Source organism: Varanus komodoensis, unplaced genomic scaffold (assembly GCF_004798865.1).
Source record: "Varanus komodoensis strain SLA01 unplaced genomic scaffold, ASM479886v1 scaffold1, whole genome shotgun sequence".
Classification (NCBI taxonomy): Eukaryota; Metazoa; Chordata; class Lepidosauria; order Squamata; family Varanidae; genus Varanus; species Varanus komodoensis.
The window spans coordinates 103,523,322-103,549,826 of NW_025335268.1; the positions used below are offsets into that span (position 1 = coordinate 103,523,322).

General features: G+C 39.2%; 1 protein-coding gene across 33 annotated transcripts in view; it reads left to right on the forward strand.

Moving 5' to 3' along the window:
• The window catches only part of TCF7L2 (transcription factor 7 like 2), a 253,422-nt gene that overhangs the window by 95,045 nt on the left and 131,872 nt on the right, over positions 1-26,505 (forward strand). For 20 of the 33 annotated variants that reach the window (XM_044439037.1, XM_044438918.1, XM_044439044.1 and 17 more), the window contains 2 exons: positions 3,942-4,019; positions 7,827-7,928. In XM_044439037.1, coding sequence (XP_044294972.1) covers positions 3,942-4,019; positions 7,827-7,928 — 180 coding nt within the window. The remainder of the gene's footprint in view (positions 1-3,941; positions 4,020-7,826; positions 7,929-26,505) is intronic. The other 13 variants (XM_044438985.1, XM_044439013.1, XM_044439003.1 and 10 more) reach the window with 1 other exon arrangement.

The following is a 26,505-nucleotide window of genomic DNA, read 5'->3' on the forward strand; positions in this document are numbered from 1 at the left end:
TGCACAATTCTCTTTCCCCAGTAATTCCTTATAGGCTTTTTTCTGCCTAAACTTGCATATGATTGTACCCTCAATGTATGAATGTTGTGAGTGGAAACCAGAGAGCATGCCAGCAGGTGTGGAAAGCCACATGAAAAATACCACGTGTACTGAAGCTACTGAGTGAATGCTCCTAATATGTAGTTCTTGCTTTACAGCTGCATCAGTTCATATTTAATTTCAAATGTGAAAAGATGGTTTGGTTGGGCGGCTTCCCAAATCACTATGTAGTGACTTGGTTCACATGTAATGGCAAGTCACCATGGGTGAGTTTCCCGACAGAGCTTGCTGTTTGGCATTTTAAAAATTCAAGCCTTAATGTAGACTGCATCACAGTGTGTCATGAAGTGGAATCCTGACCTGATGGGTTGGTAGTTAACAGGCCTTCCAGAACTCATAGCCTGTTGTTAACAATCCCAACAACCCATCCTCACTGGCTTCATACATCACATCAACTTCAAACACAGCTTGAGTTTTCAAAATGGCAGCCACTGAGAAGCCCCAGGTGCAAATTCATTCACAGTAGCTTCCTGGCACTTTGCTGAATCAGGAATGAAAGCTGGTAAAAGGAGTTATTTAAGAACTTGTTAATGTTCTAAAGCAATCAGCCTGTGATAGATAAAATATTTTACCAGTCTGAATGCTAAACAAGAAATTGATTCTGCTGTTGGATGAGCATGAGTTTAGGTAAAATACCATTTTATTTTATGTATAGGTCCTGCCCTGCTTTTTTTACACCGATGGTAATCAGAATAATATCAGAACACAAAAAATAGATCAGAGTTGTTTTACCAACCTGTCCACACCATAGTAGCTCCCTGTGCCCCTGAAACTGTGTTTTGTAGGATCAGGAAGCGTCTGGACTCTGGACGGAAGGTGGAATAGACAGCAAATCGATAGGGGGAGTGTATGATGCAGTTGAAACAGTCTTCTGCTAGTGGTGTGCATCTTATTTAACCAAAACCCAACCTGCATCAGGCCACTTAAGGCTGTTTCTGGTGCTTCCCAAGGTGAAGCAGTCTTATCTCTTAAGGGACCAGAACTGAAGATGGACACTGAATGATGCTTTCTTCACAATTTGACTTTGGAACAGCAGACAGGGTGTCTCCAAAAATATTGCCTTCTGCTTTCATTTCTCTAATTCTTTTAAGACTGGGTAGTTGAGTGACTGACAAGTCCGCCTTTTAATCTCAGTGCATGTTTTACTGTTGTGCTTTGGGAGACAGGAAGGATGATATGGTGGTTGACCATTCTTCCAGTACTTGCAGAAAAAAGAAGCCCGAAAGTGACTTTCAGTCTTCATGACTCCTTAACCCTGCCCTAGCTCCTCCTGAAGCTTTTCAACTTTCTTGCCTGGAAATTGGTCAATGACACATACAGATTTCATACATGTACATTGCTTGCTTATTTCTTAATGAGACATCCCCCAATTCAAAATTTGTGGGGCAGCTGACAATAACTAATAAAAACACAGTCAAATATCTGAAAAGCTATGTTTTAAAAATGTCAGTAACAGGGGAGAACACATTAGCAGTTAAAGGACATAGATATATGAATAGTTTTGAAGAAATATAAAAGCGTTTTCCCCAGACATTAATAGGAGATGCTGAAAGGTTCTTCTTTTCTGTAAGATGCCAGTACAAGGGCAGGTTGATGTGGGAGTGATTTCTGGATTAGGTGGTGGGCTACATTAGTGCTGTAGAAAAAAACGCAGTGCTAATGGATCTTATGATTTATTTATTTATTTATTTATTTATTTATTTATTTATGTATGTATGTATCTATCTAACTACCTTCTCTTTATACCACCCATTAGTAAAAGGGAGTTGCACTGTATAATGCCACTTCAGTGTGAATAGCAGGATGGTCATTGCAGTTTACAATAACATTACTGTCAGACTGCATACACATAGCATTTACCCTTTAGTTTTCTTAAAATGCATGCAATTTTTAAATCTCCCCCCCTCTCTCTCCCTCCCCCCCTCCCCTCTCATTTTGTAAGCACATATAGCACCAGTCCAGATAGGTCTATGACTTCACAGGAAGGTTTAAGTTCTCCCCAATCCTGCTCTACCAAAATTCCACTACTTTACCATGTGGAAATTTTTGAAAGCTTTCTAGTGATGGGTCTGGCTGGAAATTATGGGAGCGACAGTCTAGGTATTCCAGAGGATGCCCGAAACCTATTTGAATTCTTATTTGGGACACCTTGGTTTTTGTTTTGTTTTGATGATCAGGAACTAGAGAATGCTAGCTGGATTTGAACTCTGCAATTTCCAATAAGGTGCCTTGTATGCCCTTTCATTTCAAGTCCTCTTTAGTTTCCCTGAGCATCTTTTTGCTGTTTGGTAGCATTGATTTTGCCTTGGACTGTGTGTATGTGGAAGTGCTTAAGTGTGTTTCCTTGGGCTGTGCCTCACTTTGAATTTCAGTTTAGCAGTAAGATGGTTGATAGGTCTGCTTTCTTGCAAGACCCAAGATGCATTTCCTGTATTCCATTTCCATTTTTTGAAAGATCCCCATCCTTTACTAGTCGAGTTGCTTGCTCTCCTCCTCCCCCACTGCTGCTATGGCAATTTAACAGGCATTTAAAAAGGGCTTTTGGTTTCTCTCAAAGATGCTAGGCAGTTTTGTATCTTATGGGCAGTGGTTTGGAGCTGAACGACTAAGATTCCTGAAAAACTTTCAGCTTTCTAAAGAAATGATAATGAGTTTAAAGCAATAAGGAGTGTTGGCCAAGATAGCATTATTAGTATTTCAACTTAAAATTATGACATTTAAACTTTTACTTGACCTTCCCCTCCTCCACACACACTTTCATTAGAATCACATTCCATACTTGGGCACTTTGTATCTTGAGTAGTGGGGAAATAACATACGATTAGGGAATTTTACAGAAAAAATAAATTGAATTCCTTCCTATTACTGGATGTAGAACCAAAGTAGAATCCTGGGCGAAAAATTAGACTTGATTTTTTTTTTTCCTTTGTAGCAGCTTGCAAATTGGAAGGACTTCCAGCTCCATTTGTATCTGGGGCTGAAAGAATAGAATTTCCTGCTATTTCATGTAGGAGGAAGGAAAGGATTTACCGCTCTCGAGTAACAGGACAACATAGTCTTAAAAAAACCCACCCTGAATAGATGCATACTGCTGCAGATGTAAACCTGAGAAGGCAATTACACGTTCCCCCTTTAATTTAAGCAGTGTAAGTATTGTGATGTAACACTTCCTCTGCCAGAAGGTATCTTCCTTACTTTAGTTTCCAAACTAATACCTAAAGTATTGTGCATGGATGGTGGGGCAATTACTTGGCAGTTTATTCCATTGTGCAAGACTTGTTGTGGGAGGGATTGCTGCTACGTAATTCCATAGCACTGCTTTCTCTTTCTCACTCTCCCACCATCTGGATTGAGTTAACTCACTCGGCAGTAGGACTGAGTCTCATTTCCGCCAACCAGTAATGTTATATAGGCAGTGATCCTGGCCTGCCCTAACATAATTGAAAATTATGTGTATTGTGGACTTGCAGCGCTGAAATGTAGACTCGTAAAAATCTGGGGCTCAGGTAGCCTGTGGAGATTGGATTTGGCATACAATGAAGCTTTTATGTAAAATAAGAATTATAAGCCACCACATTAATATTGTATTATGGCCATGACAATTCTTGGACTGAGAGACTTTGAGGCTTGAAGCTGTTGAACAAAGAAAATGTTTTATTCTTTATCAGTAGAGCTGGATCTTTTTTTTCTTCTTTTTTTCCCTCTTTTTGCTAAGGATGAGCTAGTAAAATCTGGGGAAGGGGGGATGGAACTGAGGATTCATTTAACATATTTTTCTCACAAAATGCATCCCCTTTCAACAATCTTCTGGGCTCCCATTTTTAAGGGTTTCTTTTTTGCAGATGGCATGTTGCAAAGAAAAGGTCACCCCACATACACTTACAGATGACTACTGGGCCCTGTCTGTACCTGGCATTCAGGTAACAATGGTGGCAGAACTCTGTTGCAAGTTTTTTTTTTTCTTTTTGGTTTGGTTTGGTTTTGTTTTGTTTGTTTCCTTTGCAGTTCCTCTGGCTGCAGCTTTGGCATCATTTGGGAATGTATGCAAAATAATCCTCTCCCTAATAACAGCAATAGTGACACATAGCAAATTTTGATTGGTATGTGATAACTCTACTGATGGCAAACAAAGTTTTGAGTGAGAGCAGCACCCTCATTTTAAACTCCTTTAGTTTGCCAGAATGATGCTGTAATGTAGCTAAATCGTATTGACTGTGTAATTACACTACTGCTGTTAGGATGTTATAAAAATGGTGGAAAAGCTGCGGCAAACAATATGGAAAAGTAAGGTTTTAGAGACTTGTGCAAAAGCCCCTTTATCAAAAGAAAAAAGTTGGCTGAAAATTATATTTGACATAGGAAATAATATCTGCAATTAATAGAGCTTTTTTATCTTGATGAAGGGAGTATTTTGCATGCCCTGATTTTTTGTGTATGTTTTAAATAACATTCAGTTAAGAGGTAACTTGATTGATTATTGCATAACGTTTCTGCCTCTCATGTTTTTTGCACTGAATATGCATATATAACAGTAATTCATAAAATTATTGTTCCCTATTTCTAGTAATACCATAGCTTTTTCTAATGGGAGGAGGAGGAGGAGGAGAATATTTTAGCATTAGATTCCATTCTGCCTCTTCTTCAGAACAAATCTAAGGATTTAAGTTTAAAACCACATAGGAACTAATATTTTAATCTGGTTCTTTCCATTATGAGATATTTTCAGATTACACTATTAAATTTGGCAGAATTGCAAACCTCGAAATCTCAGAAATCATTAGTCTCCTCCCGCCCTCCTCCAAAATAGCAACTTTTTATTTCCTTAAGCCTTTGAAGATAGATTTGAAGTGCAGTGAAATATTAATTGCCACAAGGGGAGAGTAAAGTCTTTGCAGGTTTTACTGTGGGTAACACCAAATCTGTCCCCACTGTTACACAGGGAGCCGGTCCTTTTCTGAGTGGCCCCAGCCCTTGTTGCCCATGTGTACCATACAAAGGGCTGCTGAAAGGGGGGCTTTGTATGCCCAGCTGCATGCATGAAGGCCTGTGTTGTTGGGATTTCTGTTTATAATGAGACTTCTGCAGATATAGCTGTACATATACAGCTATCCGAAAGAAGGGCTACTCAGCACACTGCATGTTGGCATAACTATTTTTTCATTTTGCCCACCCTAGGACTCAGGTATTCCAGTTACCAGACAGGGAGCTCCATCTATCTCTCTGCTTAGATAATTGACCCTCTCCTTAACAAACAAAACTAGAATAAATCATGCAGGTTAATTTAAAATATTGTTCAGATTAAATTAATTTGTATGTTTATTTCTTTCAGCAAGCAGGATTACTTTAGATTACCTTGCACTTTCCCCTGTAGTTTACATAGCCTAGATTATATTTGCCTGTAGCATAGCCTGCATCCCAATTCTACAAAGACTTATTCAGGAACAGGGCACCTTTTCTAAGGATTTGAAAATTCAAATTTAGGACTGCTGTTTATCTCTGTAAAATGTGCATTTCTGATAGGGAAGAACAGGGATCCCATTTTGCTGCTGCAGTTATCTTTAGAGTTTGATCCAATTAGATCATCTCCAAGCAGCAAGACCGGGTTTCTGTTTGTGTTGTTACTGTTTGGTTACTCTAGGAGGCACCCAGTAAGTCTGTATTCCTTTGTGTGACATTACTTAAGCCATTCTCTATGTGAATTCTGCTTAATGAGTTGCATGAGATATCAGTCTATTTAGCACCCAAGCGTTTCCCACCCTCCAGTGTTATTGGCAAAAGTGGCAGAGGTTTAGCAGAGGCCATTCTTATAAGAGCCCCAACATATGACCAGCAGCTTCACATTATGTATCTGTTGCTTGCTATGTCACTTCAGACCACAATATTTACATTTCTGAACGCCTTCCCAAGAAATGATTCCCTGCATAGTCAAAGCTAGTTTGCCCAGGATAGGGTTAAATTCTAGCCCCCTCCCTGAGCTGCTGCCGCTGCTGCTCAGAACTGACTAGGGAAATTTCCTGTGTAAATTCTGCATCTTGTCAACTGACTTCAGTAACTAGAATAACCTGAGCTGCAATTGTTGGAAGGACCCGCACCGTATTTCTCCCTGTGCATCATGGATGGGATTGTTTACTGAGTCTTAGTTAGACTCTGTGGTTTAAGCAAAGTCCTTTAAGGCTGGGAGCCTGCCTGAGAACATACGTTCTCCAGCCAGCTCCCTTTTTAGCTTAGAAGTGAGCAGTATGCAGATTCATGACCTCTTGATATGGATAGGCTAATAACTGAAATAAATTCCATGTGGATTATGTCACATTGCTATCCCATCTTTCAAGAAGCTCTGAGTAATTATATATCCCAACAACAACCCTGTGATGTAGGCTTGGCTAAGAGAAGGGAATATTTTCAAGGCTCTTGATTATGCTTTATAGTTGGGGTCAACTCTTCTCTTATTTTAATTATAATTATAAGTCTGTCTTTCTGTCTGTCTCTCTGTCTCTCTGTGTGTGCTTGTGTATGTGTGCGTGCGCACGTGTATGCATTATGCAGTGTTTTTAACCTGAAAATAAAGTGAGATTTGTATGCAACAGAGAAATGTTTTCATGTGTGTGCTTAGTTTTTATTGCAAGTATTTCCATTTACATTGTTTTATATTTTGCACATAGAAATTTTATGCTGTATTTTACTGTATTGTATTTTTACTATTGTATCAATGTTTATAAATTGTTGTAAACCACCTAGAAAGTTTTGGCTATTGTACAGTATTGCAATTAGTAATCATATTACAGACGCAGGGCTTTTTCTTGCATTTATTAAAACAAACTTGATCGCTTAGAGCTATATTTAATTCTGGCTCTCTGGCAAGTGTTTTTGTATGATATATATGTTTATCACATTCATTATGTGACAATTTTAGGTGTACACCCAAAGTATATCAGGTGTGCACCTTAAAAAATGCCAAGAGTGAAGCGGGCAGAATTTGGGGCACCAGAATTAGCTGGGGTTTTGTGTTAAAGGTATTCTCTGTGGCAGATGAAGGTTGATTTATACATAATGGGCAGTATCCTATGTTGCCTGTGTGCCATTGGGATCCATCACTAGTGCACTGGGGAGCTGATGTTTCATAAAGAACACAGAAACTTGCAGAAACATTCATTTCCATAGCGGGGCAGAAAGTAGCGCTGCTGACCTGTCCTAAAATGGAATGAGCAATTCTGCTGGTTTCTGGGGTTCATTTTTGTGCGTCTCACTGGCACAATGGTGTGAGTAAGAGCACCGCGACTATGTATGCAACTGCCCGTTATTCAAAATCACCCTGAGTGGGGATTTTAATTTTAAAAATTGCTCTGTTCTGAGAATCAAGAACATTTTTGTGGCACTTACGTAGATGGTGATTTGCCCTGCTTTTTGGTCTTTTTTGTTTTCGGCGCCACATTCTTTCCAGAGTTGCTTTAGCTGGCACTATGTGGAAGATGGCCTCGTTTGCATCCTATTCTTTCCCTTTGAATAACATGTATGGAAATGTTTACTTGCACCACTTTTGTTAAACATAGCCACAAAGAGTGTACGTGCACCTTTTGCTTTTATTTTACGTCGTTGCATACCTTTTATTTCTACCTCTTTCCCCATGTTGACCAATATTTGTGTGCATGTGTGTGTGTGCATGTGTTTTAAATAACTTCCTTTTCTGAACTCATTTTTCTTTTTTCCCCATTTTTGTTTCCTCCATCTAGTATCTCCAGATGAAATGGCCACTGCTTGATGTTCAGGCAGGGAGCCTACAAAGTAGGCAAGCCCTCAAGGACGCTAGGTCTCCATCTCCAGCACACATTGTTGTAAGTAAACTAAGAAGTGCTTCTGTGTGAGTGTGTGAGCGCATGCATGTGCGCATGTGTGCGTACATGCATGCCTGTGTGCGCGGAACGATTTAATTATTTTGTTTTGCTATCATGTCCTTTCTTCTTAGACAAGCACATCATGAAATTGCGGAAATAAGTTCTCGGTGTTGCTCTCAGAAGTATCCATGATATTCAAACTATATTTCTGTCACTGGAAAATTATAGAAAGTCAAAACTGAGCTTATGATGATTATGATTTGAAAAAAAAACCTGCTGAAACACTGCTGAAAGAAAGATAACATAACATAGGCAGCAGGTTTCTTACTTGTATTTAAAAATGCAGAAAACAATAAATTTGGAAGGAATTCCCCTTTCTTTCTCTTTTTTCTTTTTTTTTTTAATGATCCCAGCTTTTGGCAGCATGGCAAATTGATATAAAATGCATGCTGCATTTGAATACAAAAAGCCATTTCATCCTAAAAAGTACTAGGGATTTCTTTCTAACTTTGCAGGTAGTGTGTGCTTGTGTACCATATGTACATATTCTTGGTCAGGCCCTTATGTGGCCTCCAGGTGCCCCATGAGAGAAAGGTAGGTGGTGGCTGAAAGGAAGAGGGTCATCCCACTTGTGATACCTGCTTAAGGAATGTCTTCCCCAAGGTGGTTCACCTCTCACCTTTTTGGTCCCAGGTGAAAAACCTCCCCCCCCCCATTTTCTTCCAAGCATTTTAGAATTTAGTTTTTTAAGATTGCATAGCTGTTTTTAATATATTATCTTCCTGTGCAGTTTGTCATTTTGTTTTGGGTTTTATTCTTTTGACCTTTCTAATCCACCCATAGAACATATGCTCCAGGTTGGATTAAAATATAATACATGCATACATGCTTTTGTGGGGGCAGAATGACATTTTTTAAATACACGGTGAAATTGTAAACATATTTTAATTGTGCATCCCTCTTTACATGCTTCCAAAGCCTGTATGAACAAACCTGTTTATGCTTTATCTGTAACTTATTTGTTTCCAAACTTACCACTCTTTAAAAAATGAATTGATTGTTAAAGGATATAGTAAGGGTACTGGGTATGAGTCACCCAGCGTTAAGCAGTTCTATTGACTTGAGATGAAGAATGGTTAATTCTAATCAGCGGTAATCAGTGGAAACGTTAATCATGGTTCAACTTTTTTGGCTGATACCTATTCTTTGCTGAGCTAATAAACATGTGATATTGTCTGTTCCTATGCTATCCTCCATGTTAAGATCTCCAAGATCCTCCACTGAGTACCATCAGTGGAAAAAATACCTGTGCTTTTATTAAGAGGTCTTCTCAGTGATGACACCCCAACTTTGGAATGACCTCCCAAAGAATCTGTATTGGTGTTGGAATCTGTGATATTTTCCTTTTGACACCAAATTAAAATGTTCCTTTATGCCCAGACATTTTAACATTTAAGAATTTTAACACTTTAATCCTTGAAATTAATTAAACCTAATTCATTTTTAAGTTAATTGATCTATTTTTGGGGGTGTCCCCTTGCCTTTTAATTTGTTACAATACTGTTTTTATTTTATATTTGTTTTGTTTTTCAATGTTTTATGCACCAACTCAGTCTTACCAATGGATGAAGAATATTTTATGAATGTTACCTATTTTTAAAAGAAATAAAACAAACATAACTACTGGACATTATGCTTATACTTCAAATATCAAGGTAAACTGATGTTTAGGAAACCAGGAAAACTTGCCTGCAGCCAGGTGTGTAACAGGAAGTAAAAAAGAATTGGAGAAGAGTGGGTTATTCTCAAGTATTTTACTCATTTCAGTGTCAAAAAGCTGTGGCTTGTTGGAGCAGCCTATATCTGGTTTGAGCTATTGCATACCTTGATTTTACATTTATATTAATGTATATCTATAGCATCAATGTAATTCGCTTTTATAATTAACATAGCATGACAACAAATATTATAGAAAATGACAGCTATGGATTTAACAAGGGAACTACTTGAAAAAACTTATCTGCATCCATTACTGGTAAAGTTGAGAGTCAATGATGAGATTAAATAATGGTGCACATAGCCCTCAATATGGCAGTCTTAGTCCTTCCCATCTCCACTCATCAGAGCATTTGGCACCAGAGGGCTGGCATGCTCACCTTACATATTCCAGCAGTAGGGATGAACTGTGCCCGTGAGAGAAACCTGGATGCTTTCTGCCTCATGTGAAGACAATGCCAGGAGCCAAGATGTCCACAGAGGCATAGTGAGGTGGTAGAATGGTATGCTTTGGCTATCTCCATTCCACTACTCACACTTGCCACTGAATGGCCATGCCTTGTGTGCATTTGGCCTCTGTGGCCTGCTTCGGTCAGCATAATGTGCTCCAACCCTGTTGTTCTCCTTGGTTGCTACCACTTCCTGGTCACAGACAGATTTGCTGTGCCTTGCCTTACAGCAGGATTCCCCCAGAATTCTAATGATTGATTGACGCATGCTAAATGTAACACATGTTCTGCACCGTCCAAAAGAATCAGTAATGAGGAAAAGATACAGAGCAACAAAGACCCCAATTTGGCTGGTCAATATAATGATTGAGTCAGACCTGAACCCTTAACTAGAGGCACTGACCTCAAAGCTAGAGACATTCCATTCCATGTATCAGTACAGCAGTGAGTGTGCATGGTTCCCCATGGAACTGATTCTCACCTGGAAAGGAGTGCTTGAGATAAATAGGAAGCAGACGACAAGTGGAAGAAAGCTGGGAGGGACAGACGAAGCAAGTTGCCTTGTAAAGCTGATATGGAGGAGACAGATGTTAAGGGAGGAGAAACTCACATTTTCAAGCCAATTTCCTCCATTCAATAAGTATCTTGCTAAGATTCTTTTCTTTTTTTAATAATGGAAATTGAATTAACTCCTTGCCATTTGTAAGTATGACCTATTTGCCTCACTATAAGAACCAGAAAGCAGTTGTTTTCCAGGAAGGTCTGATATAGATCTACTGTCGGATTTAATTTTACTGCGAGATTTTTTGAGGAAGGACTGACTTTACTCTGTTCGGTATAAATATCAACTGTCCTGGCAGAAGAAATGCACAGTGTACTTGATATGGAAGGCTACCTTCCAGAAAGGTCCTAGTTTACCTTTGAAATGTGATATTCAGATTGCTTGGAGTCTTTTATCCTTGGAGGGGTTCAATGAAATACCAGTTTAGGTGGATGCAAGTAAATGGAATTAAAGGTGTGCGTGCATGCAGGGGGGGACGGGTCAGGGATGATGACTCGGAAACAACCCCCTGCAAACTGAGAAGCAAGGGAAAGTATTTAAATACATGCTTACACTAAGTGCTCTATCAAAGCAGCTATTAAAGGTTTTTCTTCATTGTCATCATACTTAAATGCTGTTATTCCATTGAGTTTTACTTAAGGTTAGAGAATCAATATGCAGAACAATTCTATAGGTACCTCATTGTTAGCAAGAATCATATTAGCTGGTCACCTTTATGGTTAGCCTGAGTGTTTTGAAGAAGGTCTGCAAAGAGAACATGGTGGTAGTTTTTTCAAGCCAGGTCTGACCTTCTCATTACTTAGTCCTCTGTGTGTGGGGGTGCCTCAGCTTGGCTTGGGTCACGGAGAGAGCCTTCTCCTAATCATTCTGATACAAGAGAAGTCCACCTTGTATCCAGACTTGGAAGCCATCAAGAACATCCTGAATTGCCTCTAAGCCTTGACTTGTTAACATGTGTGGGAAAATTAATACATATCAAATCAGAGGTAACATTCACTGAATTCAGTGAGACTTATTTTAAATGACTCTTCAGAGTAAAAGTAATTACATCCGATTTTAACTACCAGCATTAACTTCAGCAGTGAAGTTAAAATATGTCAGAACATGCTGCTTCTGAATAAATGTAAGTAAAATATAACATGCTAAACGTGTCAAGGCAGCAATCCAATGCATGCTTGAAAAAAAAACCTGAAAAATTCAATGTGTCTTACTTCTGAGTAGACATATCTAGATCTGTATAACAAGTGTTGGACCCAGGTAGTTAACAGGCACTCTTATTCCATTCCCCAGGAGATGTTTTCATTCTACTAACTGATTCTTTCTGAGGACAGAAATAGATAAACCCCATTTGCCTGCATCCTTCCATGTTACCCTTAAACCGTTCTGAAGGGTTCCCAAACTTCTGGAGCAGATTTTCAGGAAGCAGGCAAGAAGAATCTTTAAAAATTGCCTTTCCCCCCTTCTACCCATGAGAGTGTCCAATTAGTGGGAACTGTATGCAAGCATGTCTGGATCCAAACCTAAGAAAACAATGTATAAAACCTGTTTTTTTTCCCTTTTTAATTATTTTGAGATGTTATAATAATTTAAGCTAGTCTAGAATTTAAAAAATCAAAAATTATTAGTAATTCATTGGAAACATTGTCATGTAATATTGAAAGAATGAGCAGTAACAAATACCTCACATTTCTCATGGGGGGAAGTTGTAAATTGCATTGTGGTTGTTATGTTTGGCTACTAATGTATGTAGTTTATATAATACATTCCAGGATTGAAGTTTTAGGTCTTCTCTGAGCCCTGAATGAAGGCAAGTTATATTAAAAATATTTGTAATGTTTTCTTCCTTACTTTGGTAAGAGCTGCAGTTTTTCTTACAAGTAAATATTCTGAACTCAAAATGATTGGGTGAGATCACAGGATTAAAGAGCTGAGACCATTCCCAAGGTACACCTCTGTCTTTTTGCTATACAAAGACTTGCATTTAAGTTGCTTTGTACCTGGCAAAAATCATGCCATACCAAAAATAGTGTTTTGGTAACACACACATCTTATAAAGGCATGAAACTCTTCAGAGATTCCTCTGTTTTTTTCCCCTATAGGCAAGACTTTTGAAGTCAGTGTAAACCTTATCTTGGGTGGGTTTGCAATATACAACTGCCCTGACTTTCTATTGTGTAATGAGCATATTCATAAACTAGGTTGGAACCTCAGGGGGGGAAAAATACTGTGGGTGCTGTAGTAGATCTATAATTACATGTATGTTTTTTGCTCAAGGAGAGGAAAATGTTTCTTTGAAAATATGAAAGGACAGAAGTAACTGAGGACAAAAGCATCTGAAAACTCTCTGTTCTCAATATATTAACCAATCCATTTTCAATGTAAGTGCTTTTGTACAGTATTCAAAGTAAAGTGCTGAAGTTGGCCCAGAAGGTAATTTTATCAGATTGTGCACAAGTTTAGTTCAGGACATAGTGAAAAAAGTTTGCTCTCAGTTTGAGTTGTAAAGAACATTGGAAGAGTTGTAAGAGAGAAATGAAAACTCCAAACTAGATTCCATGAACATATTTATTTTTGGGTTTTACATTTAATACCTGGGTATACATTAGTGTGTGCATTCTGTATTGACCAAAGTGTTCATGTCCTGTGGACTGTATTAATATATTTCATCATTATCAGGGAACAGGTTGATAATGCAGCAAAAGCAAACCTGTAGCTGTTAAATCTTGTCTGGGATGGTGCCCACATTTCTCATGAATAGAGAAGCACTGCTTCCCTCACCTGAAGTCTTTAAGTAGTATAGCTGAAGAAGTGTGGGATCATTCTTAAAACAAGGAGGGGTGCAGTATTAGGCTTGTGTGTATATGAAGTACAGCAAAAAAGATTAAAAACATTGTAGCAGTGAGAAAACAGCAAATAATATAGTAGAAAGGCATGAACAATAAAAACATCTTCATGCATACCAAAGATAAAGCTCCAAGTGAAAGTAAGCTTCTGTGGAGAGAGCATTCTCTATGTGGGATGAGACTATAACTGCAATATGCTTGTAATCCAAGTATTACTGACCTAACCTCAATACTTGGAGGAAGCCCTCCAAGGATAATTATAGCATTTAGAATGACTCATGGGAAGTGGCCATCCACTAAATGCCTAGGTTTTCTAGCCATGTAGAAGTTTAAAGGTGAGCACTGATGCTCACTTTTAAAGTCCTACACTCTTTATACTCTGCAGTGGAGCTGGAGCCATTGTAGCTTTTTCAGGACTAAAACATCCAGCTGATCTGAGTTAGAAACATAGATGGCACATTTTGGATCATTTTAAGGTTTCTGAAAAGTCTTCAAATGCAAGCCTATATACAAAACAATGTAATAGACATTCCATCCTATCTCTGCTCAGGAAGAATTACAGATAGTGTGGAAGCTTATCCTGGGATAAAGTGCTTGGTGCCACATAATGCCACTTTGTGAATCTAATAAAGCCATATCTTTTTTCATGGAAGAGGGAGAATACCAGCCCATTCGAAACAGGTTAAGCACCTCATCCCAGATCAGTTGAACTACTTGCCAACACTATCTTATCCTTGTTGGGATAACAGCCTCTTACTGATCCCAAATGGTCAGCACTGTTTCAGCCAAGTAGTAATTGTTACATGTTGTCAAGTCATCTCTGACTAACAATGACTTTACAAATGAATATCCCTCAAAATATCCTCTCTTGACAGCCGTGCTCAGATCTTGTAAACTCAAGGGAAGGGCTTCTCTTATGAAATCAATCCATCTCATAGTTGGTCTTACTCTTCTTCATCTTCCTTTGACGCTTCCTAGCATTCATTCATGAGTCTTGCCTTCTCATGATGTGCCGAAAGTATGTCAGTCTTTATTTTGTCATTGTTGTTTCTGGCTTGATGTGATGTGAGACCCACTTATTCATCCTGTCAGTTGAGGATATTTATAAAACTCCTCCAGTGCTGTATTTTAAACGTATCAATGTTCTTCCTGTCAGCTTTTTTCACTGTCCAGCTTTCACATCCATACATAGTGATCAGGAATACAATAGTGAGTCTTGGCCTTGGTCTCCAGTGAAATGACCTTGCACATGATTAACTTTTCTAGTTGCTTCATTGCTTTCCTTCCAAGTTTTTGTCATCTTCTGATTTCTTAGCTACAGATTCCCTTTTAATTCATTACCAAACTAAAGTACGCAGAAATTTTCAAAGTTTCAATTTCTTCACTGTTGACATTAAAGTTGCCATGATTTTTTCAGGACTGACTTCAGATGCAGTCCTGCACTTTCACTTCCTTCTTTCACTTCCATTAGGAGCTATTTCAGTTCATTGCTGCCTTCTGCCAATAATATGGTATAACTTTTGAAGCTTAACCTGTTGTATTTTCCATCAGTTTTCCTTCTTCTGATCCAAATACAGCTTTCTTTATGTTATGTTTTATGTATGGATTATACAGATGGGGATATAAAATACACCTTTGTCTGATGCCTTTGCCTATAGGAAACCACTGTCTTTCTCTGTATTCCATCCTAACAGTAGCCTCTTATCCATGATACAGTTTATGCATCAGGACAATCAAGTGCTGAGACACACCCATTTCTTTCAGAATTTTCCGTAATTTCTTGTGATCCACTCAGTCAAAGCTTTACAGTAGCCTATAAAGCATAGACTGATCATCTTCTCAAATTCTTTGGTGTGTTCCAGTAACTAACACATGAAGCTGGGTGGTGCTCCTCATCACATGTCTAGATCATCTCTAGAGATAGAAAAGAAGTGGAAACACACTAATAAATGTAAGCATATATTTTCTACTGTGTTGGCAACTCCATGCAAAATATGTTTCCTAACATTGAATTATGAAGTTCTTCAGCAGTGATGGTCAACATTGCTGCTGGCTTAATCAGCAGCCTTTATCCAAAGCCTTTAAATGACTGCCTACCTCTCTCTACCCTGGTCAGATATGAGAGGCAAGGCCAGTTTCATAATTAGATTCTTCACCCTGCAAAGAAATGCTAGCACTGCCAAATCTGATAGTACTCATCATGAAGGACCCAGGTATGCAAATATACTAGCATGTAGGTGTCTGATGTCTTTGTGCTTCTTTGGATTGGAACCACCTAAGGCAGTTGCTCAAAATTCTCCTTAATAAAGGGATGCTAGGCTTCCTACATTCATTTGCCTGATTTTATGTGTACTGTTGCTGTAGCTGTTAGAGAAGTGTGCATTATGTTTTCTAGAATGGCAGAGGATAATTCCCTGCCCTCATGAGCTTGCAATTTAAAATTCAGGGCAAGATAAAAACTGGATTGTGAAGGCACAGGGCTAATCATGGAAGTTCTGTGTAATTGTTTCAGTGATACCTGCTTAGGATAAGTTATAGTGCAGGGCTGTAATCTTATACCTACTTACCTGAAAGTAAGCCCTGCTCAGTCAGTGGGATTCACTGCTGAGTAGGCATGTATAGGTTTCTGCCCATAAGTGCATGGATGCTATGGGTTAATGTCAAAGGCTTCACCAAAAAGGTTTTGAAGAAGGATTTCGAGGAAGCAAAAAGCTGGCATCACACAGGTCACTTCCTTTGCATTTCTTTCACTTGCTTTTACATGCAGAAGCTATTATTTTTGCTCTTACATCTCTGCTGCCACCCCCCTCAGCTATTCTTGGATTTCATGCAGCATGTGTACTTGTGTCAGTTCTTTCTTCTCCCCAAGTTCTTCAAAGGTGCCATCTTTGCACACAGGCTGCATGTTGAAATTCACCAGAATCTTGTGGCACTACAAAGGAAAGGGTCTGTGCAGGTTTCATTTTATTCCTCACAATGGAGAATGCTGCATAATATAAGGTCAAGGAGGGCTGGGTATTAGCATGCATTGTAAGAGGGCAGGTTTTGGCACATAGAAACTTGGAAGAGCATTGTAGCTCTTTATGAATACTGGATGTGATAACAGTTACTGCTTTCACATGATTCACAAAGGAACTGTTTTTCCAAATGGTCTGGCCCAAGTCAGTCCTTGTGAATAATAAGCTGCACACCATATTACCTAAGTGGATGCTAATAAAATGCATGTTTATGGGTCCTGAATATAAAGATGACATCAGGACCCAGGTAGGGTGCAAGGCCAGGGTAAATGTGAAATACAGTACAGGTGAATCTTTAAACAGAATTCTTATCTTTCAGAATGTGCCTACATGAGCAGAAAGGAAAGAAAAATATTGCTGTTTTGGCATTTTGTTTCACAGCCATCTCTCTGGGAAGAAATGGCTGCTTTTATAGGGTACTTCTCTTTGTAACCTCATTGCTGTATGTGTTGCTTGTCTCACAATGGGATCATGCTTCTGCCTAGTGATAGGAGTACACATGAAGCTAAACATTACGTAGGTTGAAATGAATAGATGTTCTGGATGAAGATTACGAAAGCCCCAGCTAGCATTGCGAATGGGCAGTGATCATGAGAGTATCCCAGAGCAAAACTATCTTCTGGGAAGACAATGGCAAATGCTCAGCAGAGAGGACTCATTTGCTTGGCCATTTTTATTGCCGATGTATCTCTGCATGGCTGTTTTCATGTCCACAGAAAAGGATTTATAGCAATTCCTGCAATTGTCACAGTATTGTTTGTTTCTTTGGCATTGGGCAGAAATCATTAAATTGTTCATGCATTTGGTGAAGAAACAATGCTTCCTCGGTCTGGTATTGTTTTCAGTTCATCATCCAAGCATTTTGGTGTATACTAATGTATCCCCTCTTCTCTATAGAGTTGTAGCAGAGCCATGTATCAGTGCTGCTGTCCCACAAGGCAGTAGTCTCATGTATGTTTGGGTAGCAGTAGTATTGATTGGGGTGCACTGGCTAGCAAATACCAATAGAAAGCTCGACACAGAAGACCTGTAAAGGTTCTGAGCAGAAAAAAAATATTAGCTTCATTTTCTTCCTTTATTCTGAGGCCTGGCTATTTGTGCAAAATGCTCCTTTTTTTGTACAGTTTGCATTTAACTACTTCACAGTTCTCTAGGTTTTATGTCACTGTCGAGGTACTGTGAGTCTGTCTTATATGGTCCACTCTGGTGTTAAATGGTGACAGCAGGAGGGGTTTTCTCCATTCAACTAAGCAGGTGAGATTGCGTTTATACAACCTTCAAACCTGTTGTATTATTAGGCAATTGGACTTGGAGGAGAGCATAGAATTTGGCATATACCTGCTCCTCCACTGTTGCACCTTATCTCTTGCTTTTTAAACCTTCTTCCAGAAGTGCAGACATGGAAGTGTGGAACTGAGCTGATGTATCTGCAAATAGGCATTAGTCAATTAATTAATTGATTTCTGTGCTGTCCAACAGCCGAAGCTTTCTGGGCAGTTCACAACAGCGCATTAAAAATGTAATATTTAAACACACCACATAAAGCATTTGTAAAACTTACAGTACAAAATTTAAAACCGAATAAAAATTAATAACTAGGTAAAATATCTTAAGACCTTTTTAAAAAAAAACCCAGCAAAGCTCAGCATTTGCATATTGCCGCTGATGGTGGGGCATTTCAGAATACATGTAAGGTGGCATGACAGCCTTTCACTTAGATGGCTCGGTGAAATAATATGGAATAACAACAACAACAACAACAACAACAGTAGTACTGGACGCAGGATATAGCCAGCAGGACTAGTGAGTATTAGCCTTAGCTTCCATGAATTTGTCTGGTTCCTTGTTAAACCCATCTAAAATGGTGCCCTTTGTACATGTTGTGGTAGCAAATTCCATAGTTTAACTATGCTATGTGAAGGAGTGCCTCCTTTTTTCTAAGAGACACTTGAAAATCCAGTTTAAGTGCATAGCATGCTTAGTTTCACAGCAGGTTTGTTTGCTGTATATTTTATATTGCACAGTCATTCTCAGAGTTCAAAATAAAAACAGGAATTAACACCAGTGGAATATAATTTATCCTGCATTAACCTAGTTTGAATACTCAATCCCTGCATTGTGAGAGCCAATGTGGTGTAGTGGCTAGGTGTTCAGGGCTGGGTTAGGGTTCTAGGCCCCCATTCAGCCGTGGAGCTAACAGGGTGACTCGGTCCAGACACAGACTCTTAGTGTAGCCTACCCCACAGGGTTGTTGTTGTGATAATAAGATTTGGAGGAGGAGGAGAATTATGTAAGCTGCTTTGCGTTCCTTGAAAATAATATAAAAACATAAACAAGCATTTAGAAACCAAGAATGGGCAATGAGACTGCATTATCCCTCTTCACCTCTCCCCATGTTTACATTGTCGCTTAAATAGATCACAGTTGAGCATTGCATCTGAAATGGAAAAATAGAATCATAACCAGTTTGAAGTTGGCTTCAGATGTTGGATGGCTCTGTGTTGTATACAACACCTAATTATAATTTATGCAAGCCATAATGTAAGCACAAAAGAAGGAAGGCGGTGAAGAGACAACATGTAATTGCATTAGCTATTCCCAGCTGCTAAACTATTTTAACAGCCTGGGAATGGAGAGTCCAAACTTAGTGTGGTGCATCTCCTTCTTCTCCACTGCCTGCAACCTGTACAAAAGAGTAGATGTCCTTACAAAGATTTTTATACTGAACTGCAGACTTCAGGTTTAGCAGGAAGAGCAGCTGATCTCCAGATGAAAAACATCTTCAGTAGGGAGAATAAATTTACATGACTAAAGTTGCATGTTTAAAATGCATTAGAAGTCACGGAATTGTTATGCAGTCAACAGAAATAGAATTATTGACACTAAAAGTAAAGTAGTAATAACTACGCTGACAGAATTACATGGTTAAATACCATTGGTGCTGTTTTATTATATATGCAAATCCTTATTATCAGTCACTGGGAAGCTATATGTAGGAAGATATTTGATTCTATGCATCTCAGATGTATTTCATAAAGTATAATATATTACATGGATGACCAGAAGAGTAAGTGAAGCTGGTAAAAATCAAATCTTATACTGTTAGAATATGGATTCTTCTGCATAACAGGGCACCTGACTTCTTAAAAAAGAAGTCATTGCATCTCTCTCTAATCTTCTGCTAAATGATATGTCTGGAATATAAGGCTGTTTTGCAGTGAATAGACACAGCCATGTAAAGTCCTGAAAAGACAAACCAAGTACAGCTGTTGAATGTATGCTTCCTACCATCTGTTGAGAGTTCACGTCTTCTATCAGATTACACTGTTGTTGAATGTAATTGCATTGCCTTAGAAGGCATGGCCTTGGGCATTCCAGAACCTTGGCATTTTGGTAATCTTCATTCATATCCTAAGATTGAAAGTCACTGATGGAAAAAGCCTGAATGAAACAATGCATATACAAACTTTTCAGTAGTGCCTTACTACTGTGCTCAGGCATATTCAGCCACACTTCATCTGAGAACATTGCACACATCATGGAAACAACATATTCTTTTAAAAATTGTATAATTCTGATACTTAAATACCTGAGTTTGAATTAATATATTGGATTTCTTGAATAACCAGTGATCTACTAGTAATAAATTTGAGAACAATGGGAACACATAATGTGCAAGTAAAAGTTTGGAACAAAAGCTGCAGGTAGGACCAAAATGACATTTGCTACTGGGTTCCCGCAATGCAGATGTTCAGGCTCTCAACATGCAGTAGAGAACTGGATTAGAGAAGCAACAGTGTAATATAGGTTGGTACTTGCATAAGATCCAGCAAACTGCCCCATTTTAAATGAAGGGGCTGTTGTTTGTACATATTCCTCTGCATATATCAATTGGATTTTTCCAGTGGAATATGGAAGACCACCATACACAAAGAAGCTCTGGACTGACTGTTAGTTGATATTATATTTATTGTCAACATGTGGTCTGGCTTGATGATGTGTACCCTAAAAATCATAGAAAGAGAAACTCTGCTGAAGAAGCTTGGTCTACATGTGCTGTGTCAAGGTGTAATTCAAACATTCTAGCAGTCGCCCAAACACACCTTTAAAAATGTATCATGGATCATGAGTTTTGCATCTCACTTTTTGTTTCCTGCTAGGATCCAAAGAAGCCTTGTGGAAGGTGCTAAATGGTGCAGATAAATCATATGAACCAGGTGTGCTAATTTGGGTTTACTTAATGTAAAATGTATGCTGCTTTTACTTTTTGGTTAGAGAGAAGGAAGTTTGAAATCCACAAAACGTTGGGGGATATTTACTGCTTTGCAAATCCTATAGTGCCCACCTCTAGTTAGAAAGTGGTTAACAGAAATTATTTATGGATTTCGTAGGATTTCCCAATAACATCAAATTGGGAATTGTTTTCAACTTTTAAAAGCCCTTCTATTCTGTAATATTTGGATCAATTAATTTATGGTTGTTACCAGGATCACAAGAAAAATTGGTGGATGTTGCACAAACCTGTTCCATCCCATGTGTTATCAATGTGGGTAAATTGGCTAGCTGCCTGATGCAGACAAGTTGTAACAAAAGTTAAAGGTGACTATAGTCTAAATTAAATGAAATACTTGGAATTATGCAATCATAGATCAGCACTTTGGAAATGGACTGCCCATTTTCTGGATACACTACAAGAAATCAGTGTGCCAAAATAGTTATGTAAAAAGATAAATTGAATTAGTATCTTTATAACAATACAATGTCCATATTTTGCATCTTAGGAATCTGAATGCAGTATGATTTCTGAATGTTCTGAAAAGTTTTACCATGGCTTCCCAAGGACATCCTAAAGAAAACAGCAAATTCTTGAGAACAGAGTTGAAGGAAGTTAGACCCACTAAATGCATAGGCTAATAAATACTTGATATTATATTTATGGTTATTTTATAAAATAATGATAATGCTTTGGTGACCTCAGTTCAGTGAATTTGATAGGAGTTTGTAATGTTCTTCAGACATGTTACCCTTCATGCCTATTCTCGTTTTCCCTAATTTGCAGACTAGCTTCTTCCTATAGTTATTAGGAGAAATATGCTATTCAAAGGTTCCCTTTTAGCATTAACATTTTTCTTTAACTTGACATTTTTTGGCACCATGATTTGATGACATGAAATCTTTACTTGCATTAGGGACAGACCTTAGTATATAAGGTATATGGCACAATGTATGAAGTTATCTTCCCCAAATTGGTGACCTAAAGCTGTGGGGAAATGAAACTCAAATGATTTTCACCCAGCATTGCACTGAAAGTTGTCGACCAACATATCTGAGCTAGACAGGCACCTCGCAATCATTCTTCTCTACAGTTTTCATTGTACTGAAGCTAATATATTTCTGTTAGATGATCTTGTAATGTATCTCTGCAAATGTACTAACTCTACCTTTTAGCTTAATAATCTGGTTAAAAGAACCCAACTTGAATGTTAATATCTAGAACAGGGTTTAGCATTTCAACTACATCAAGTTTTAAGCATTTTGTGGGGAAAAATATCTGAATTCGGAATAGTGGTAGTAGTCAAAAACATAAGGTTTGTGCTCAGAAAATGGCATACAAAATAAAAACTAAACTGCAGGTTGTTCTCATTTCCTGTGAAAAGAAGTGTATATCCATTGGTGTATACAATGCATGCAGGTAAATGTTCAATTCCAGCTGTATGTCCAGTGTATGTCCCATCATATTGAGAGATATTTCTGGTTCTTGTATCAATGCTAATAAACAGTGCTGAATATGAATAAAATGAGTTGGCCCAAGGTTTGATTGTGAACAGATGCTGTATAATTCATGGTAATTGCATGCTGTCTCCTGGTGGATAAGCAGTACATGAGAATGGTGAGCAGTTAAATTATTCTTTGTTGTCTGTCTCTGTGCCCACATGGAGCTTGTCATTGGGAAGCTTCTATAAGTGTTCAGCTGAGTGGGAGTCCCATCCCTTCTTGTCCCAGGTTACCTGGAAGGGGCTCCCAACTGTTCCTTCAGTTCCATTTGGATCATTGCTGATCCCAGATCTGAAAGAGGAGAATTGTGCCATCCCAGTCTTGCCCCTGTATGCCCTTGGCAGGCAAGGGAATGATAATCAGAGGGATGACACCAAGAGGAGCTGGTGGGCGGGTTGTGTGAATACGCAGATGACCACTGGGAGAACTCAAGTGGGTTGAAGTTACCCTGACTTGTGAAGGTGGTAAAAGTGTGCCACTTGGTCAGAGGGATGGCCATGAAATTTATTTGTTTGTTTGTTTGTTTGTTTATTTATTTATTTATTTATTTATTTATTTATTTATTTATTTATGGGACTTCTATGCCGCCCCATTCACCGAAGCCTCGGGGCGGCTCACAAACATGTCTCTGTTTATACACCACTTCCAAATCCTGACAGCTAACTTTGTTAGTGGGATGCACTGTGTGGATGTGCTAGCATCTCCAGGAAGTTGAGGTGGCCTCCTTAGGTTTGGAGTTTGATGTAGTGGGTTCCCTATCCTGACAAAGATGAGTCTGTGGTGATGGTGACAGATGGGTCTGGAGGGGAGAAGCTGGCTCCTTTGTCAGGTTGTGAGAGAGACTGTCTACCAGTGGAGGCTATTCTGGACAGATGGAAAGATTTCTAGGCGTGTCCTGCATGGGTCATCCAATGCATGAAGCTGTGCATGAATCATAGTTGCAGGTGTCTCATCCAAAGTCCTGCAAAAAGTGACCATTGCTACTGTTGCTGCCATGAGACCAAGAAGTCCTTGTAGTTGGTGGGCCATTTGTGTGTTCTGTGTCCATCTTGGTTAGCATGGCTGCTCTGGGTGGCACAGCCTTTGCTGAGGATAAGTTGAGATGACCCCTATGAAAAGAATGGCCTGAGAGGGAAAAAGAACAGATTTCTACATAGCCCCAGGGTCTGCAATAGGAAGAAGTAGGTTGGATAGAATGCAACAGTTCTGCCTTGGACATGTGACCAGAAGCCAGTTATTGATGTAAGGATAAATCTGCACTCTTTGAAGGCAATGTTATGGGCAGACCACCACCAGGCATTTGGGCAAAGATCCTGAGGGGAATTGAGAGCCTGAATGGGAGGACTGAAAATCGGAACATCCCGTTCCCAATTTGGAAGAGTCAAAAGTGCCTATAATTCTAGTCTATGGTGATCAAGGTGAATCGGTCCCCTTCTTGCAGGAGAGGGAGGATGTTCTGAAGAGTGACCATTTTAAACCTCCTCAGTCTGATAAACCGATGGCTCTGGGGTTCAGGATCGGTCCCCCATCCCCGTTCCATCTGGAACACTCAGGCCAGGTCTTGGTAATAATCAGGCAGGTGTTCACACATGGGCCTTCTCTCATCCCAAAGGAACAGCTGATACCAGGCCATGGTGGCCCCATAGTTAGAGATTTGGAGGCCAAGTGCTGAGTCCAAGTGCTGAGTGCTGAGGCTGCACCATCCCATGCAAGTGGTGACCCTCCTAGTCTACTGACACCATGTGCTCTTTCTGCAACCTTCCCTGCATGGACTCTACCATGACTGAGTTTGACTTGGGTGTGATGAGAGGAATGGGACATATTTCTCAAATATTTGCTACATTTCCAGTCTCTTGGATGTGCAGTGTGACATGGAGGGAGCCTTCCAAACCTGCCTGTAGAATTGCCAAGGATGCTGCATCTTCACTGTGTAGGGCATCGAAAACCAGATCCGTGACCTGGTCGTACAGCTGCTCCTTCTTGAGCCTGGAGGAGATGACCATCTGGAGGATCTGTTCCAACAAACAGCCCTCCTACTCTGGGTTTTGTGAGGTGACAGCTTTGTCAGGCAATGATGTCAGTGTTGCCAATGATGCTGCCAATTCCAGGTTGGAGACATAGTCCTCCAATTCTGATGAGGTCCTTGGTTTCAGGAGTTGGTCAAGGGTGCTGGGGATCACCAGGGCCTTCTTACATTCTTCCTGTAGTTTTATTATGTTGATTCAGAACTCTCATAATAATACTGTATTTGTGTGGAGTAATGGAAAGCCTAAAATACTACTCTTATTCTTAGATACTTCTATGTCATTGAATATTTGTTCTAAGCATTATATACCAATGGTGGCATGCTGCTGCTTCTAGCTGTGACTTGTACTAGCTGGATACTTTGGGCTTTGCACTTTAATACCACAATTTTAATGGACTGTGTAACATTACTTGGGGTTATTAAGTGGGCCACCCCGAAGGAAGTTGTTAGACTTCTGTCCTAAAGGGGTTATAGCATCAGCCATGTAGCAATAGCTCATTAGGATTATGGTCTGAGAAACCTTGATACAAACTTTGGAACTATTGAACTTTCAACCTTGGTTAACCAGTATTAAAGCAGTTAAGGTTTCCTTTTAAAGTAGGAATATATTAGTGCATGCAAATTAATATGAATTTATCATACTCATTTAAGCATTGTAACCTTTTATGTTGTTAACAATCCAAAGGCAAAGTGTGTAGAAAGGGTATATTGTACCTATTTTGGTATATGTATTGCTCCATATTTTTGCATAGTTATTATATTCAGCTGTAGTCAACTCATGGTCATCACATGGTCTTTCACATTTATCATTATCAAGGATCATCTTTCCCAAACCCATTTTCATTGCCAACATAAAGGCCTGGAATGCATATAGAGGAAAAAATTGCCCCTTGACATTTTCTTATTGTATCCCTTCGTCACTGAAGAACTGCAACTAGTTCTGTACACCTCACACTTCTGATGTTAGATCTTAAGACTGGGAAGAGTTTATGGGCCCAGTACTGATCATTTTAAGGCACACCTTGTCAATTCTATTGGTCACATGCAGTTATTTCATGTTTATGCTATCTATGCACTACTGAAGTTATGTGCACGTGTTAAGTATGGGATATGCCGTGATCAAGGCAGTGCAGCAACTTGTATTTCTTACAGCATAATGTTTAAAGTATGCTCCCGTTTTATGTTACCTAATGGGATGTGTGAAAGTGGGAAGTTGCTTACAGGCTATGAAAGTCTGTACTGAAGAAATCCTCCATAAAGTTTGCAGAATGCTGTTGTGTGCATGTTGTATCTCACTGCTGAGAAGAGCGAGTCAGACAGAGGGAGAGAAACAGAGACAGAGAGACCTCCACGAAGAGAATGACAGGTTTTGATATAAACCAGCAGGACTGCATTTCTGCCATTATTCAACAGTAAACCCTTTCACAATACCATATGTTGTGCATTCCATCAGAGCAGCGTAGGGTGTGATATAGTTAAAGCACATTCTGCAAACAGGAAATGCTGGTCACCACTACGTGTGCTTTTCATGGAAATTAAATAATGGGAGAGAGTTTTAAAAATACAGCAGTCCTGGCAAAGGGAGGGAAGGAGGAGGAAGGTACCTTGAGAGTGTGGGAGAAGTTTCAGGCCTAAACAGCCAAGCTGTGTGAAAATGCAGACAGAAAATGAAGCAACTGCTGAACAGTGAGGAACAGGTGAAAGTGCTGCTCCACTTTGACAGGTTTGCTGTCACTAAATTTCGACATGGTTCTCCCTGGCCCTTGTGGAAAAGAATGTATAGGTGGCTTTAATTTTTTTTCCAGTGTTTCCCCTACATGCTCTTTTGATTTTGGTTCCAAAAAAATTACATAAGGCTTATTTTTAAATGTGTGTGTGCTATTAAAAAATAATAAAGATTGGACAACTCCCCCCCCCCCCAAAGAAAAGTCTTGGCAAGCCCTGCAAATGCTGGTATTAAAAAATATTTTGTTACTTTTCTTGGCAGCCTTTTGGAAGAAGCCTAGTAGGCAATAATCCAAAACGTAAAGGAGATGGAACAGTTGGTGGTGGTGGTGGGGAGACTTTGAATCATAAACAGACACTATGGCTTTTAGTAAAATAAATGAAGGGAAGCCTTTTGAGCGCTG